General features: G+C 34.4%; 1 protein-coding gene across 14 annotated transcripts in view; it reads right to left on the bottom strand.

The window, feature by feature from the left end:
* RAP1GDS1 (Rap1 GTPase-GDP dissociation stimulator 1) overlaps nucleotides 1–19,034 on the bottom strand; it is a 150,699-nt gene that overhangs the window by 33,059 nt on the left and 98,606 nt on the right. For all 14 annotated transcript variants that reach the window (XM_070505325.1, XM_044766359.2, XM_070505326.1 and 11 more), the window contains 2 exons: nucleotides 8,178–8,306; nucleotides 772–897 (listed from right to left, as the gene is read on the bottom strand). In XM_070505325.1, the coding sequence (XP_070361426.1) occupies nucleotides 772–897; nucleotides 8,178–8,306 (255 nt within the window). The remainder of the gene's footprint in view (nucleotides 1–771; nucleotides 898–8,177; nucleotides 8,307–19,034) is intronic.

Genomic DNA, 19,034 nt, shown 5'->3' on the forward strand with positions numbered 1-19,034 from the left:
AACTATACTTAATATGCCATTAAACTCATCCATTAAGTTCTTAATTTTAGTTGCATTTTTCAATCCAGGAATTTCCAATTGTTTCTTTTTCAAATCTGCTATGTCACTTTTTATAGTTTTTAGTTTCCTTCTAAATTTTTCAAGTTTGCTTTTAACTCTTTGAACATAATAAGCATACCTGTTTTGAGTCAAAGTCTAATATTTCCAGTATCTGGAGATTTGCTGCTGTTGCCTGTTCTTTGTGCTGGTTCTTGCTCACAATGTCTTGTCTCCTTATGTGTCTGGTCCTCTTTGATTATGTGCTACACACTGTATTTGAAAAGTTATTTATATGGGATGGTTTGCTTGCTCTGGTTGACTCTCATTCCTAGGGTGTATCCCTTAAGATTTTTTGCCCAAAGGTAGGAGTAGTTTACCAGTGTCCACACTGATGGCAGGCCTGGGACTCCAACTTTTACCCCCTTTGCCTTGAAAGGGTACATAAAAGGAGTTCAGTCTCTCCACTGCCTTTTCCACACTGTACATAAGAAAGTACAAGCTACAGAACCATCTTTGCCAAGATTTTAAAATCAAAGGAACCTGGAAAGTAGTTTGGGCCGATGTAGATATAGTTATGGAGTAGACAATGTAGCTGAAGTTAGAGATACCAAAAATAAAATTCATCACATCATTAATAAAACAGAGAAGCGTTTTGAGTTAAATAGCTGGCAATTAAATAATATTAGAAAAAGCCTACATAATCAAAAATCAAGAGGACAATTATTTTCTCACCATTTTCTGCCAATGGAGCAAGAACTTCAAAAATCATTTCCCTCTTATCATGTTCTATTTGTTTCTTGAAGAGTTTTACCAGCTCTTCAGCAATATTTGTACTGGCAAACTGTTCTTTACTTGACTCTGCAAAAAAGGGGAAAATTCAGAGTAAGCAAACAAAATTACACCCAGAAATTGTTTTCTGTTTACTTTCAATACTTGGTCATTTTATACCATTCCTCATAAATACAAACACTCTTTACTGCAGGAACAATCAAATTTATTTTTTAATGCCCCTGAAAAGAGAAAATGTCTAAGGCTTTAAAGAAAATGTTCTGATCCAATTATATTCAAGGCTATAAAAAAATGTTCACTAGCATAACATATAGGTAACCATAGTGACAATAAAATTACTAAATTATATATTCATAGTTTCAGGGCTTTTAGTCAAAGAAGAAAAATTACTCATAATAGACTGCATTTTACATGGCTGAATTAAAAGCTGACTTATCTTATCTTTGTACCATGAAAGTGGTATGCTTTTGCCTTGGCCCTGACATGCCTACTATTACGGGTCAATTCTTCACATGTACTCAGGGTCTCATTCCCTCTTGCCTCTTCAGCATTTCCACTATCCCCTCCTCACTCTAGAGCCTCACCATGAGCATTTAAATATGCTTTAACATTTCTCAAATTAAAAAGCAATTATTAAAAACCAACATCTTCCCTCTACTCCACTTTTCTTCAACTACCATCCAATCTCTGTTCACTTTCACAATCAAGTTTCTTGACAGCTTTGTCTACATACACTGTCTCTACTTTCTCAACTCACATGCCTTCCTAAACCCACTTCAAACTAGTTTTGGCCTCGTCTACATTCTGCAGTCTCCTTTGCTTGCTCCTCCTCTTCCACCAGACCTCTATAAATTCCAGTTCCTTGGGACTTTATCCTTTGGTTTCTTACCTTTTTGGTCCTTCCTCTCACCCTATGCAATCTAATTCTCTTTCATAGCATCAAAACAGCACCTTGTGTTGATAGTTACACAATTCTATCTCTAGCCCTCTTCTGGACTCCAGGGTACTTATATAACTGGCTATATGGCATCTCTATTTGAATATCTCTCTAGCATCCAAACTCAACGTCTAAAATGGACTTCTGATATTACTCTGAAATCTGTTCTTCCTCCAGACTTCTGTAACTTGGTAAATGAACACTCCATCCATGCAGGCAGAAATCTGGAAGTCATTGCTTGCTGCTTCTCACTCAACTCTACATCCAATGAACTGCTAAGGTCTACCATTCTGCCTCCAAAATATACCTGAAATCCATTTCATTTCTTTCCTCAATTTCTTTTGCTGCATCAGATATCCTATTAATTTATCTGGAAGTTTCTTTCAGAGAATTGTAACCAAACCCAATCTAGATTTGTTTTTTCTCTGTTTTAGAGGCACAGCTGAAATCCTGGAATTTCTCTTTATCATTATCTTGATGAATCCCTTCTTCTCCTTCCTGTACTAGGTTACTCTATTATCTACATCCTTTCACCTTTGCTTGTTTTGTCTTGGTGGAAGCATCATCCAGCAGCTTCCTAGAAAGCTACCATATACTGTGTATAGGAGGTAAACATTTTGAAATCTTGACTGTCTGAAAATGCTCTTTCCCATCCAGAGTCTAAGCTTCTAATTAAATTAGTCCCTCACCTCATTGCATTATTTTCTCATACTAGTAATTATCCTAATTTATAATTATATGCTTATTTACTTGTAAATTTATTGAAAATGTATATTTCCATCTCATGCACAGCTATAAGCTCCTTGAGGGCAGGCACAGTGTATATTATTTTAACTACCACAGGGAGAGTGTACGGTATAGTGCCCAGTACATAGCAGGTGTTTACTGATTGAAGGACTGTGTGACTGAATGAACAAGTAAACAAATACAAGAGCTGGGTTCTGCTCTCAAGTTTCTGGTAAATCTCTGTCAGTTATTAAAAAATATTGTAAATTCAAACTTAAAAGAGAAAGGAGAGACACAAATTTTAATATGGCTTAACACAGTTTTGATTCACTCTACTGTAATACTGCTTGTGGCACATGCACTAGATCTATGCCAAAATGATGAAAACCCATTGCAAGACTCATAAGTATGACTTGCTTAGTGCCTAAAAGGGAAGAGGGGTGGAGTGTCTTTTTCAGTAAGTTACTTAAACCCTCAGAGATCACATTCTACGAATGTCACCACACCTTACCCTAAGAGGAGGTTAGTCTGATGTAAATAGGGATCATTTAACTCCTGTACATTGTTGGTTGCTCTTCTGCTTCAGAAAACTCTTCAAATGGAATGAATTTCAGAATTTCAGAAAATCATAGGTAAAGCAGATAGACACTGTCACTTACCTAGTTATTTGCTCTTACTCTCTTTTCCAATCCATATTCTATTCCCTCAAACACTTATTAAACTGAAACTAAATCACTGCTGCTAAGTAATTCAGGCCATTTGCCAGCACAAGGAAACAATCCACTATGATTAATACAGGGATTAAAGAACAAAATCTGTACTTATTCTGCAGGTGGATACAGAGAAAAGACAGCATGAAGTATGATTTTGATACTATATTTGAATTAAATCTCATGGACCCTTAACAGACCTTTCACAAGAAGCTTCATTTTTTAAGGGTTTATTCTTATCAAAATCATACATAAGTTAGTCCTAATACTCATATTCCCAGAAGAATCCAGTCCCCTCTCCATTACTTCTTCCTCAGAAGCAAGCACATAAAGCCCTTTTAGTTAATTCTATGGTTTTTACCTCCATATCTTTAAATAACATATTTGTATTGCCACTTTTTAATTTTTTAGTTTTAGGTTTTTTTTAAAGATTGGCCCTGAGCTAACATCTGTTGCTAATCCTTTTTTTTTTTCTTTCTTCTGCTCCCCAAAACCCCCCAGTACATACTTGTATATTCTAGTTGTAGGTCCTTCTAGTTCTACTATCTGGGACGCCACTTGAGCATGGCTTGATGAGTGGTGCTAGGTCCGTGCCCGGGATCCAAACTCATGAAACCGTGGGTCACTGAAGCAGAGCGTGTGAACTTAACCACTCGGCCACACGGCTAGCCCCTAGTTTTAGGTATTTTTTATTGACTCATCACTATGAAAGATGAGGCATTAGCTTTCTTTTTCTCCTGTCTCTACCACACTGTCCATCTTCTCAGTGTAAGTATTCACCCCAACTCCACGAGCCTTCTGACTTGTTTCAATCTAGACGGGTTGCTCTTTGAAAATAAGCCATTTGGGGCTCTCATGTCACCAGACTACTAGGAATTCCTGTTTTCCTGTTAGATCTCGTTTCCTGATTTCTATGTAGTCTTCTTTCTTAATTTTTTTTTTTCCTTAAAGATTGGCACCTGAGCTAACAACTGTTGCCAATCTTTTTTTTTTTTTCTGCTTTATCTCCTCAAACCCCCCTGTACATAGTTGTGTATCTTAGTTGCAGGTCCTTCTAGTTGTGGGATGTGGGAGGCCACCTCAATGCGGCCTGAGGAGCGGTGCCATGTCCGTGCCTAGGATCTGAACCCTGGGCCGCCACAGTGGAGTGCACGAACTTAACCACTCGGCCACGGAGCCGGCCCACGTTCTTTCTTAATTTAAATCCCTTGTTTTGGTAGAACACATCTTCCAGTGGCTTCCAGAGGAAAGCTATGTAGAATATCAATTTTCTGAGACTTGCATGTTTGACAATGTCATTACTGTAACCTCACACTTGACTGATCATTTGGGTATAGAATTCTATATTGGAAATAATTTTCCCTCAAATTTTTGAAGGCGACACTCCATTTTCTTCTGGTTGCCAGTGTTGTTTTGAGACATCTGATGTCTACTGATGTATATCTTTTGTATGTAATTCTTTTTTCTCTCTCTTTGGAAGTTTGTAAGATGTTCTCTTTGTCCCCATTATTCTAAAATTTCACATTGATGTGCCATGATCTAGGTTTATTTTTATCCATTAGGGTAGGCATTTGATAGACCCTTCCAATCTGGAAAATTGTATTCTTTAGTTCTGTGATACTTGAGCTATTTGGCAACTTCCTCCTGTTTATCTCTGTCTAGAACTCTTCATCTGATCCTCTATCTATATTTTCTCTTCCATTTTCCATTTCCTTGTTTTTTGCTTTACTTCTGCAAATCTCTCTCCAAACATTTTATTGTCTTTCATTTTAGCTATTGTGTTTTTAATGTTCAAACTTTTTTGTTCTGTTCCTTTTCTTTAAAAATAGCATCTTGTTCTAGTTTTGTGCTTACACTATTTTTTCTCATTTATCTGAGGATGTTTGGTTTTTTCCTACCCTGCATAGTTTCTATTTCCTCCAATTTACCTTTTCCTATTTATTTCCTTCATCATCTTGCGTGTGAGAGGCCGTCCTTCCCTCTCTGGGTGTCTGGCATTGATTAAGAACTGGGATTTAGAAACTGACTAGGAGCTAAAGCATGACAGGTGTTGCTGAGTGCAAGATTCTCCGTAGGGTGGTCAAAGGCCCTTTTGCAGAGAAAACCCAACGTAGGCATCTTGAAGTCTATGTTCTGGAGGACAAACACACTACCCACATTGGGGTTCTCACCATTAGGTCTATCTACTTTCACTCAATCTGTTTTTGGAATGGTACTTGGCACTTCTTACTTTAACTTAGTCTCTCCTCCCCAGTCTACAAACACTCTATTTTTAGTCCCTCCACAGAATAAATATAGTCTTCTACTTAGATGGGGAGGGGTAGCTACCATAAAGTGTGGAAAGGGAAAGAGCGTTTAGAAATCTTTATGCCAACAAATCCTGAGCCTTTTGAAGATTCCGAAAAGCAAACTGGTTAGTTCTTGGCTTTCCAATCCAGACTTTAGATTTCAGAGTTTTGCTAAGTGAGCTGTTGCTTCCCAGGTCCTAAAATGTTTGGTGTTCTGCCCTCTCCTCCTCCCCAACCACTTCCTTGAGGATTTACACCTTTATTTTTTTATTTTTATTATTTTTTTTGAAGAAGATTAGCCCTGAGCTAACTACTGCCAGTCCTCCTCCTTTTGCTGAGGAAGCCTGGCCCTGAGCTAACATCCATGCCCATCTTCCTCTACTTTATATGTGGGACGCCTGCCACAGCATGGCGTGCCAAGTGGTGCCATGTCCGCACCTGGGATCTGAACCCTCGAACCCTGGGCTGCCAAGAAGCAGAATGTGCGAACTTAACTGCTGCGCCACCGGGCCAGCCCCGAGGATTTACACCTTTAAAAAAGAATCCCTTTACTGCAGTTTTAGTTGGCTTCCAAAAGGGAGTGAAATTAAGTGCAAGTTTTCATCCTAACATCTCTTCCCCCAAAATACTAGTATTGGAAGCAGAAAATTTTACTTATAAAAGATTTTGGAGCCAAATAAATAGGTGGAAAATGCCATTCTGCTCAATTCATAATGTTAAATAAGATGCAAACGCATGAGAAAATTGTGAATATACAAAAATTATATGTGCACATAAACTAGGACTCAAAGAGAACAACAAAAATGCAGAGTTGCATTTTCCTTTTCTGCCTCCAATTCTGAAATAAATTGCACTTCTTAAATTATTTTATATCTTGTCTTTAAGCTATTAGATATCTTTAGTGAGCAAAACCACAGAATTCCTATTTAACATTCTTATTAAAAAATTTCAACAAAAAGTAACTCTAGCATTTAGTAATACGTCATATTCAGAAGTGTGTGATATGAACTTGATATTTACCTGTGTCAATAAAAATAATACTATATGATTTGTTAACTCATGGGCAATAAAGCCAACAGTGAAAAGAGAAAAAGTTTAAAGCCAGAACTGAAAAAGGAAAAAGAGAAAAAATTGGGGGGCATAAATGTTCTATTTCAGTGTTGATGTATAACCTAGCTATTACGTGGGCATAACAGACTCATGATATAAACTCTAGAAGTCTTAGTAAATAAAGGAGTATTTCTCTTTGATCCTTTTTCCTCCAAATGGGGTAAAGGCAGTAACAGCTGGGAATAGAGTATAAAATTGGGTTGAACTAAATTGGGTTTATATCCATCTTTTACTATAGACCGGGAAGGCGAGGCTGAATTGAAGTGGTCTATGCAACCTCCCAAAGACATCCAGATACCTTAACACAGGCAACTCAAATTAAATGGCGTTTATCTTTCTGTGACAAAGATTATGACATTATCAGGGATTATATAACATGACTTCTGTTTTATTTCTATGAACTATACTAAACACAAACTCCTACATTCCATTTTAATAATGGAAAATAATAACTTGTGAAACAGTAAATGAATGTTCTTTCATTCTTGGTCTCACTTGAATTGTGGAAATAATGAGACAGTATTAAAAAGAAGAAAAGCAAAGGAGGAGAGAAGACAAGAAACATTCACAAACACCAGGAGACGATCTGTTGAATAAGAAGGACTTTTCAAAATTAACTCTGATAAATAATCCCTGTTCCCTTACCTTGAAGTCAAAGCAAAAGTAAAGTACTGACATCAAGGTTCAATGTGTGTAAGGACATGAGCTTTCAGTTAAAAAATTTAAGGTCAGACTCCTGGTGCTTCTGTTTATTTATATATAAAATGAGGATAATTAACAGAATTGATTTATTTATTTGTTGTAGCTATTATATTTAGCTATGACAAAACAACATTTGGTTTCACTGTTCCCATAATAAACAATTTATTATGACCATGGTTGTGGGGTAGATTCAGACCAAGAGCTGTAACTTTCTATCAAGAATCACAGGAAGGAAGGAGAGAAAGAAGAAAGGATACTATACACGACACAGAGGAAAACAAAGCAGGGAAAAGAGATGGGGTGCTGGGGTCATCATTCTTCTTCTCTGTTATGTCTGGGCTGTTTCCAGCATCAGTCTGTTTCTGTGTGCCTTCTGATTTTCAAGGATTTTGCACATTTTTTTCTAATGTTGTTATAAACACAATCTTATGAAAAAGTCCCCTATCATTTTTAGGGATTTTGCAAAATGAGGCAGAAGAACCTTGGTCTGCTAGATTCCTTTTCACTTGATAAGCAAATAATTTATATAAAAATGTAATAAATTATGAAGTCTTTTATTTTTGCCTTAGAAATACTTGATTTCAAGAACATTCCTAATGTAAGAATACTAAAGTCAAGTGGAGATCATTTTAAATGTTCAACTCTATCAAATAATATACAAATGTAAACTTTAAACCTTAATACATAAAACAGGGAAGCAAAGTAGCTACAATCATAAGATATAATTGGATCTACTTTAATATTGAAGCAAATGTCTACAATGCTTCAAAAAAACCCTAATATAATCTAAGTGTGTTTCCAGGTTGTTAACATCTAAAGGAAAATTTAAGTACATTAATAAGTTAATTACGTTTGTAGTTCATAACTAGGACTTACCAAGCTCTGCTAAATTGCCAAATGCAACAAGACACATTTCTGTAAGAGCTGCATTTTGGCAGTGGATGCCCAGTAATTTCACTAAGGTAGGAATAACACCCATATTGATAAGCTGAGCTTGAAGGGAATCTGTAAAAACAAACAAACAAAAAAAAGTGTTTATGTACCAAATGGATATTAGTAAGAAGAAACCACCTCTTATTCTTCTTATTGCAAACTACTACTATTTCAACTACAGTAAAGCAAGATTAAGTTCATTCATATAATTGTCTTGAAAATTTTTAAGACATTAGTTCAGAAGAGTTGAGTTTTGAATCTTTTCAGTCATTAAAAGAAATTTAGAAATGAAAATAATTCAAATAATACATCAAATCATTATTCTTTTAAAGAACAGGGTATTATATCTTTACAGAGCAGGCTTTAAATATGATTAAATAATTAAACATTAGCATTGGGTTTTAAGTGAAAAGACAAAGTAACACTTGCATTATAGGAAATCAGAGTATATGAAAAGCATTAAGAAATAAAGCAAGTTTAATAGAGACCAAGAGAGAAGACAAAAATCTTAGAATCCCTTAAAAACAATTGCTTCACAATAAAGAATTTAAAGTATATAATACACAAAAATCATTCTTTGATTATTTGCAGCAGAATGTTCTTTGATGACTGCTAGAAAGGAAAGTAGTTTTCACAAGGAAACGAATGGGTTACTTAAAAATATTTTTCTTTTCAAAGTTTTATTTAATAATAGTGACAATCATCTTAGTAAAGAAAGGAAAATTTGGCTTGAGAGATGAAAAGAATGAGGTCAATATGTCTTTATCCTCATTGTTTGCCTTCATTTTCTAAGAAACTACTTTAAAACCTGGTTTTAAATTTCATATGCCTTGAATTTCCACAACGGCTCTTCATGAACAATCAAATACCTGTAGCAAAGTTGAAGGTGAATAAACCAAAATGAAAACCAAAAGTACCGCCTCTCAGAATAAGCTAAGAAGAAAGACATGAACACTCACATGCCTATGCAAATACTATTACTGCTAATAACAGGTTCAGCCAAAGATATAGGAATGCTTTCAAAATTTTTTCTTTTTAAAAACTTATATGCCATTTCAAGCTAACAATTTTCTCCAAATTCTTTTAAGTTACTTATTGGGAATCTAAAGTTAAAAACCTGTTTCTTACAAAACACATTCTCCTCATAGCATGCATCCCTCGACAGTTTGCCTACTAACCTCTTCATCACTCTTTATAGTTCCTAACCTAGAGATATAGAGTTGGCTGGGTGATTATCAGAAAAGAACACAAAGGCAGGGTTGAGCTGTCTCACACACCAGGTGATTACTTGCCTGGTGGTCTCTGTAGTCAATTTTTCCTGCTATTAGACTGAAGAATGAGGAGATAGCCAACAGAGGCTATCGGCCCTGAAAACTGATGCTTGGGTAATTACAAACATAATCTGGTTTAGTTGTGGGGGCCCATCTATACTAGAAAGGGGCCTATTACCAAAACAACATACAGTACAGGCCTGAGAAAAAGGGAAGTTTACATTTAGAGTTCAAATAGTATAAAAAATTCAACTTCTGCAATGTAATTGTGAATCTGTTCTAAAAGAAGATAGAAATAAAAGAATATAAAAAAAGAATATATTGAACTAAATGATTTGCTTTTATGCTTTTGATTTTTTTCTATACAATTCAGCAATTAATGCATGATTCATATATTTATAGGCAAATACTTATGTTATAGGGTATAGTATTATACCTATGTATTCTATTGGCAGAATCTTATATTATGTTATAGTAGTTATAGTGATCATGTACCAAGAAGCTTTCCAAGTTAGGAATTATTTTGATTACTTACCAGTAGATAGAGTTCCTTATTATTGGATCACCTTTGCAGATCCTTGTTCTTTGGCAGTATTTTTAACTTTGTTTATTTATTCATTTTGACTACCTCTTCAAATACTGCCGAGCTGTTGAATCATTAAATTTCAGGTACGTAAGCGTGAGCACTAGCGCATGCATTGAGTGTGAGTCAAAATCTACGATATGTCTGCATATATGTAAGCATCACACACCCCCTCAGTACTGTTGGTGCAAACTATAAAAACCCAACAGTCCAGGGACATCAGAGGAACAACAGATTTCATGAAGGAGATAGCTCAACAGGAGAATCCCACTTAGAAGATCATCCTGTTCTCCTAACTTGGCATCTCTACCACTTTCTCAGACCACTTGTACAATATTATGAATTTTGGTTCCAGGGAAAAGGGACACAAAGTTAAGAAATGTTGCAGAGTTTCATACAATCTGTGGCATAAAACTTGAAGCAGTAATATTCTAAATTGTGGTAGATCAGGAGAAAAAGTAGCATAGCCTAATGGCATGTGGTGTGAATCGGCATAATCTATGAAAATTACACTGCTTCGTGAAATGTGTCTTAAAGCTATCCAGGAGCCAAATTAATTGTGTACTCACATACAACACATATACCACACACAAGCAAAGAGAAATATATAGTCATCCATTGGACAGACTAATTTTGGACCACTTTGGTGCTTTCTTTTATATCCTCTTGTATGATGCTAACACACACAAGAAATTATAATCAAATAACTCTAATGTCTGTTCCTACCAATTGCAGAAAAGTCATTCTCCTTGGATATTAAAGGCCCAGAAGAGGAAAAAATCTTTACTCAAATAGGTTGATACAAATTTTCATTTCAAGAAAAGCAGGCATCCTAGAACATGGTTCTCAAAGTGGGGTCCCCAAAACCCTTTCAGAAGATCATAAAGTAAAAACTACTTTCATAAAAATACCAAGATTTTATTTGCCTTTTTCACTGTATTGACCTTTGCACTGATGGGGTAAAGACAATGGTGGGTAAAACTGCTGGGCTTTATTACGAACCCAGTCAGTGGCACCAAACTGTATCAGAAGTCATCATATTCTTCACTATCACGCAAAATAAATGTGATTCTTCTCAGCAATTTTCTTAACTTTGAAAAGTTATTTTTCATAAAAATATTATGTTAACATATAATGGGTTTTTTTTTTAAATGTAATACTAAAAAATTTAAAAAATTATCTCCATTTTAATTTCAATACAGTAAATATTGATAGAAAAAACCATATATATAGACAAACATTCTTTTGAGGTCTTCAGTAATATATAAGCATCCAAGAGTCCTGAGACTAAAAATTTAAGAACCACTGCCAAAGGATTACCTAATTTTTATAGGAGATGGGGAAAAAAACATGGAGAAGAGATTCTGAAATTCAGTGCTGTGCTTGGCAGATGTGATAACAGAAAAAAAAAGAAAAATTAAAAGCATGGTAGGAATCCTACATTTTGGTGCTCAGATATTTTGAGCAAAATTACAATTAATGAAGCATTTGAACATCTCATTTTACTTATTTGAGTAGAAACCCTCGTTAACCTACGAGAATATGCCATGATTTGGTCTGTTTGCCTATTTCAGTAACAATTTAGTGTGTTATAATAAATAGGTTTTTTTGGGGGGGCGGTTAAGTAGAGGTTTTGTTTGTGTGGAATAAATTAGTATTAATTCTTCTCGCTCGCTGGAAGCAAATAGATTAATAAGTTTAATCACTTTTTCTTCTTGCCTTAGAAAAGCTTATGAACGGACTTTAAAGGATAGTAGCTGACTCTTATGCTATATCATGAATGGTATCAGGAGTATGACTTATCAATCAAAAACTAACTGGAAGAAATTCCTAGAACAAGAAATAGTTCACATTCTCTAGATACATTTGAGAGAGTAAGAGAAACAATGCAAGACTGAGATTTTTTTGCATCCTTCAATGAATACCAGCAATTCCAAGGGAATGCTTATAAGCTCAACAAACACAATTCACAAAAATGCAACCCAGGCCTGTACACAGCAAACACTTATGTGTGAAAGACAGTCTTTAGACAGCACAATGTCATAAACGTCTGAAGACTTAACAACTGCGCCTGACACACATTACAGACAAATATTGACCAAAATACAGAATTACAAAAATTACATAATATCAAGATGACACAGGCCCTACATGATCTATGGGGAGGAAGAGGAAGAAAGGCACTGAGGGGGTGCAATACAGATGCATATACAAAGAGATATAAGGCAATCAACGCATGCGCTGGTGTGAACACTTACCTACCTACATTTGAATTTCAATGGTTCCAAGTTCTTCAGGTCACACTCATGGAAACTCCAAAGAATGGAGATCTGGAGAGAAGATCTCAAGTTGAAGAACCTTTTTCCCCCTGAGTTTTAAGTTTAATGTTTAAAAACATTGGCATAGATAGATTATAGGTCCAGAAAAGTATGCCAAGAATTCCAGTAAATTGAAGTTATGCTGATCAATTACTAAAAAGAATATGTTTCTTAAGAAAATTATAATGCATGTTTACCTTATTCCTAAGAAAAGGCCCTTATAGACAATGCTATAAATTTATTAAGCTTTTTGCCAAACAGGACTTGATGAAACTGTTTCAAAATAAGACACAGACAATTCAAAATACACAGTCTCTACATTAGTATGTATATTATTCATAGTATAAGAGTACAATATTCTATCTATTATAGGTTTGTATAAAAACTCTCTCTACAGTCAAATGAATTATATACAGTTTAAACAATAAAAACAAGCAAATATAAATCTTGATGAGAAATTCTAATAAAAATTGGGTGAAAACCATGTTGGCATAATAAAGACTGAAGAAAATTGCCTTGACTAATGGTACATCTATATTTCCAAAAAAGGATATAAAAATTAAAATTAGAAATGATGTAACTGTGAAGTAGAACTTGCAAGTTTAAGCAAGTTGTAGCTCAATTATAGTATTGAACTGTTTACTGACTTAAATACTGTTACCAAGAGCACGACTGGTGGTTAAAAACTATACGTACACGTGTGCAGGTACAAGTAAGGACATCCTATTCAGTTATTTATTACTTAGTAACTTTTTGTTGATTGATCAGGAAAGCAGAGAACTTGTATTCCAAACCTAGTGTTGAGCATATAAAACTAAAAATATTCACGTGTTTAAAATTAACTTCAAATCAATTATTTTAAAACCCCTCTACACAAAACATGCATTAAATGTTCTGCACCCAGATTACCCCTATAATTTAAGGCCCAGCTTATACATTTCAATGACAAATAGAAATTTCAAAGGGAAAAAAAAGAATCAAGATTCATTAGTACTGAGAATATCGGAGGATTAAAACAATACATTTATATATTTCTTGCTTTCTACAAGTTAATGAAAAATGGAAAAGAGAATTTCAAAGTTTTTTTCTGGGTTCTGAAAGTAAAAGAGTGTCTACAGAGCAAAATTTCCCTTTTGTAAAAGTTCTAAACATAAATGACAAAAATTACATGAATGAGTATAACGTAAAACAAAAGCAACAACAAAAACCCCAAAGCAAAAATCACAAGAGGAAGGAAAAATGCTTTATCATTCATAGGAGGCCTACCGATTTACTGTTCTCAATCCGATGACAGCTGCAGTGATTATGTTTTAGTCTAGTAGACAATTTTTTCCCCTAGACTCACTCCAGGTTAAATTATTTCCTACAGATCAACTCTTGTTATAGTGGATACTGCAACAAGGGAAATTTCTACAGGTATGTCTACTCTTATTAAAGAAAACTCTATTTTCATCTCAGAAAGAAATTGGTCTTTTGAAGGTAAAAACTTGTTTCGTTTTGTTTTTAGAAGAGGACAGGACTACTGGCAGCTTAAGCAGCTCTTACTGGGAGAAACAAATCCAGTCTCTGCTCTCACATGGCATTGCTGAAAGGGCACACCTACAGTAAGTCTAAATTTAAGCCTAAATTTTTATATGGCAAATTAAGCTAAATGCCAGGTTAATTTACATCAAAACATGTATAGCTTACAAACAAATGGGTTTAAAAACACAAAAATTCTTTGTTTTACAAAAGGATTTACTGGCTTTAAAAATACAAACATTATTAGTTACTCTAGAACAGTACTATGATTAAGTAAGTTTTTACACTTTAAAACTACATGAAAGTTACTTGCAACATACCAACTGTGTTAACAAGATACATCTACACAACCAAAAGATTTCTGATTTCTAGCCAATACCCATTTTTCAAAGTGTTTAATTTAAAATTTTTTCAGTAAATAAAATATAGGCAGTTTGGTGTTAACTGAATTTTACTTGCAGTTAGAAAACAGGATTACAAATTTTTATGCAAGTTAATTTATATACGATACTTTTCTGCCTTGAGTTTCTCTCTGAATGGATACTTTAAGTGGTCTAAATTAAAGATGCACCAATATTTGGCCAAAACCCATTATTCGTCTCTGGTTTTAGCCTCAGCTCCCAGAAGGCTTTACACCTGAATGCCTACTTCATTACCATTTCTGGCACCTACAAACTTGTGCATGGTCAATAATCACATGCTTGATACCATCATATTTCAACCAGTGCAGTAACATTAATAATAAAACAAGGCCTGCTCTTTCAGTTTCACTGTTACTTTGAAAATATTCATTTTCAAACACTGGTAAGCATTCTATGTACAGAGAAAAATACCCCTATGTGCTTTATATGTTGAAATTCCATCAGTCTGTTGAAATGTAAATGTATATTTACATTGCAATATTAAAATGTGGCAATAACTAATGATGGTGAAAACCATTCAAATGTAAGAATTAAATCAAGGCAGAAAAACAGAGGTTAGATTATTCTCGTTAGAATTTATAAAATAAATGTTAGAAGCCGTTTTTAATTTTCAGTTATTTAACTCCATTCAAGCCATGAGTCTTTCAAAAAAAAGGCCAATTTGGGAATTCTTTAAATGTTGTGAAGATGAGTTAAAATCAGAAAGCCAACTCTGCCACCTCAACTTTTCACTATAAGGAAAATCTCAAAAACAATATTCAGTAACATCTATGATTACTCATCTTCAATCCCGACATAAACGCAAAGAAAGAAAGAAAAACATGTTAGAGAATGAGGAACCCAAACATACTGTTACCCTACTGTCCTCAGTTAAAACTGGGTATCTATTTAGTACCACAGTGCTAAACGCACTAGCATGATCACAGGAACAACCTAGAAAACTGACAATGCTGAGAAAGTGTTATTTCTGCAATATGAGGCCAAACTCTAAATCATTAACAAAAAAAAATACAACTATTTCATTTTTTTGTGATAAAATTTCAGATTCTTGCATTCAGAAGTTCATTCTATAATGGTCAAAGCTGAATATTAACGTCAATACTTGACCATGTGGAACTAAACCAAAATGTGCATTTGGTACATCGCTACTAAAAACCAAATTCTTAGCCTGTCCATTAAATAACAGCATTATTATAGTAACCGCTTAGGAGGATTATGATGAAAACCTAACCTAGATTAACCGGTCAATTAATAGGCAGACTTAGCAGGAGCCACAAGAACAACTAAGTGCTCTGCCCTTCAGTGAAGCAACTTGTTTAAACGACATCTGTAGCAGAACTTCACGAATGCAGCCTGCTTCAGCAAACTGACAGGGAAAATTCAGAAATCTTCTCACAAAGAGAATAACGGTTAGGAAAGAAAGAATTCCAACTTTTTTTTTTTAAAGCCTAAAATCTCAGTTGCAGAATAAAAGTTTTCAACACATGTTAACACCCCAGAGTACTTTAATTTAACAGACTTGGCTTCAAACCATGTGAACTTAAAAGTACATCCCTCATGCCTTTATAAACAGGGAAAAAAATGAACAGAAAATACACTGAAAATAATATATTGAAAAATTAATGCAATTAAGAAAAAAAGGAAAATCAATTGCAAGGAGAAAATTTTAAATTTTAAATGTTGTGTTTTTTTCCTTAGGCAAAAAGTTTGTAGTATTTAGAAAATATGTGGAATTAATTAGCTTGTACTGTAGTGAGGAAACTTTGGAAATAGTTCCTCACTCACACAAAGAAAGTCCTTTTCTAAACATCCAAGATCTAGAAAGTGTTCTTTCTTACTTGTAATAAAGTAATACCAAAACATAAGGAAAAACAAGTGCTCAGGCCAAATGACTTTTTTAATCAGGATTATTCCTTATTAATTTCTATTCTTCCTATTTTAGGTATAAACAAAAATCAAGTAAGCCAAGTTACTGGACTGAGTTCACTAGGAAAATGAACAGTATGATTAGAATTGTGAAACTGTTGCTATTGGTTGAAATGAAAGCTGCAGCTAAAATTAATTACATATTAAGTGACCTTTAAATTAGAAGAGAGAAAATACTTTACAGGGCTATTTTAAACAACTGAATCTAAGTAGTACCAGTCTTAATACTTAAATTCAATTGTTATGCTCCAGTAACATACCCCATGAGTTGCATTTCCTAAATTGCACAGATGGCTCCCTTCAACCATCATTCAGTTATTCTAAGTTCACACAGCAGATAACAGTGAGAACTGTCATGAGGGCATCCCAGAGGGATTTCAGGGACAACAAAAAAAACAGAAATTAATCTTTCAATAACAGGCAGTTATTAAGATATTGGAGAAAAATTAACTCTATTTGTAAAAATCATATATATACATATATTATGTTTACACATATACATATATATCATATATGATACAGGTCACATGAAAAAGCCAGTCAAAGAATGTGTATATTATGTTACTCATTTTAGAAGAAACCTAACTTTTCCTTTTTTGATGGCATGTTTATTTCCTCTACTTTTTTCTCTTACGACATAGCTTATGTAAAATAAGTAACTTTAGTCTTTGCTTTAATGTTATCATAATTAATAATTTTCTTTAGAGTTGTAATAGACTTTTCCCTGTATTCTGCGTCTCTTCCATAGGTGTATTAAGAAAAAAAATTAAACTCTCCATTACAGTTTTCCAAGAGATATTTATTGATTAATCAGGGTTACTCATAATATAATAAAAATGGTGACCACCAATAGACTCCTCAACCAAGTGTTAAATTATTCTGGTGCTTTGCTTTAGATTACTGGTTTGTTTCTATTCAGATTGCAATTAACTTTCAAGGATACATATGCAGCTTCACCAAGTTTGTGGAGCACCCTGGTACATTTTTAACCACAGATCCAGTACTGTTACCATCAGCATGTTTTCAATGCCACCTTCAGCTACTGGCGTGTATGTGAATAGGGAACATCAACTAATACAGTGGGCAAGAGTTATAATGCTTCTAACTTATATAATGAAGAAAATGCATTCCAGTAACAAACGTTCCTCCCAGTTGATTTGTTAATAAAAGAAATTTTAGACAGTACTTAGTATACAGAAAAGTCAATCAACAAACATTTTCCAAACTCCTATTATATGCTAAAATGGTGTTATACTTGAAAGAAGCTGGATAGCTGAACAAAATTTTCAGTCTTCACTGCGATGTTTTCGCATTGAGTAACCAAAGCTAGGAAAAAAGATATCCAAGAAACTAATGAGATAAAAATCTCATCTATGGAGCTCAAGAATAACTCCCTGACTATGAATAAGGCTTGAGTTATTAGCTCCAAGGGTAGAGTTAATTTTTCTGCTATGGTAACAAGGAGGTATTTATCCCTCAACTGTTCCACTCAGGAACCAGCAGAGGCCTGCGTACTGAAATTCAACAGTAAATACACATAAAAAGGAACCTTATTTATCTGTGCTAATAAAAAGTGCCTCCTGAGGTTCAAAAAGCTCCATTGTTTTTTGGTCTCAGTGACTCGTCTAGGTGGACAGGAACAATACCAAATGACTAGAAGTTAGCCAAGAAAACCTAATATTTAAGCTGGAAAGTCTTTAAACACATTTTTTAAAGAAAAGAGCAAGTAAATAACTGACACAACAACAAAGCAGCTTAATAATTACGCGAAACAAAAAAAGGATATAATTTAAGCTAAACAGTGTTATGGAGAAAAAGAATCACTTCCAACTATGATCCCCATGACAGACACATGTAAAAGGAAATAGAGGGAAGAAGACAGCTACAAGTTCAGCATTTGTTTGTTTAAAATACTAAGGATAACCTCGCTTCTGTTTTATCTAATAAGTTTTGAAAACTGCATTCAAAGTGCAGCTTTAGAATAGTGGAACAAAAACACCGCTGCTCCAATAATGTTCTGAGAAAAGTTAATATTACCTTCCAAAGTATCTAAGTTACTTCTTGGGAATACTTGCACACCAGCAAAAAAAGGTAGCTTTCCAAAAGTAATAGATTATGCATTTAGACCATGCGCTCTGCATGTTGTGAAACATTACGTTCTCGGTACACTTCTCCACATACTGTGATATCCTATTACAGGGACTCAAGCACAGTCTTCTCTGGAGTAGAATTAGCGATGGTTTTGAAGACCAAGTGACCATTTCATACGCTTTTGCACAGGTTTTTGGACAAGAGCATCCTCAAAGAACAAACTAGTTTAGATGCATAACAAGACTAATTCTTTGATATCCAAAGCTGCTATAATAACTTCATGACTAGTTTCCTTCATTTATCTTTCTAAACCATTCTCCCACTAGCTCCTGGCCTGCTTTCTCAGGTGTCCAAGTCTAAACGAAGTTGAAGAGAAAGGAAGCAACATGAACAACTGGCCAATAATTTCTTAATGCAATTCAGATACATAACGTATATTATGGCCAAATTTCAATTATTTGAGAACTAGCTGTTCATTTTGTAGATTTCCCAGACTCTGTCATTTCTGTTACTCCTGTTCATATTTAGGACATTTCTCTTCAAAAATGATTCCACTAGAAGGCAAGAAAAATAGAGATAATTGACTCTATAAGGACTATTATTTGGTATTAGCTTGAGTTTAACAGCAAATCATTTGATGAATAAAAACTATTTTTTTATTATTATTA

This window comes from Equus asinus, chromosome 3 (genome assembly GCF_041296235.1).
Source record: "Equus asinus isolate D_3611 breed Donkey chromosome 3, EquAss-T2T_v2, whole genome shotgun sequence".
Classification (NCBI taxonomy): domain Eukaryota; kingdom Metazoa; phylum Chordata; class Mammalia; order Perissodactyla; family Equidae; genus Equus; species Equus asinus.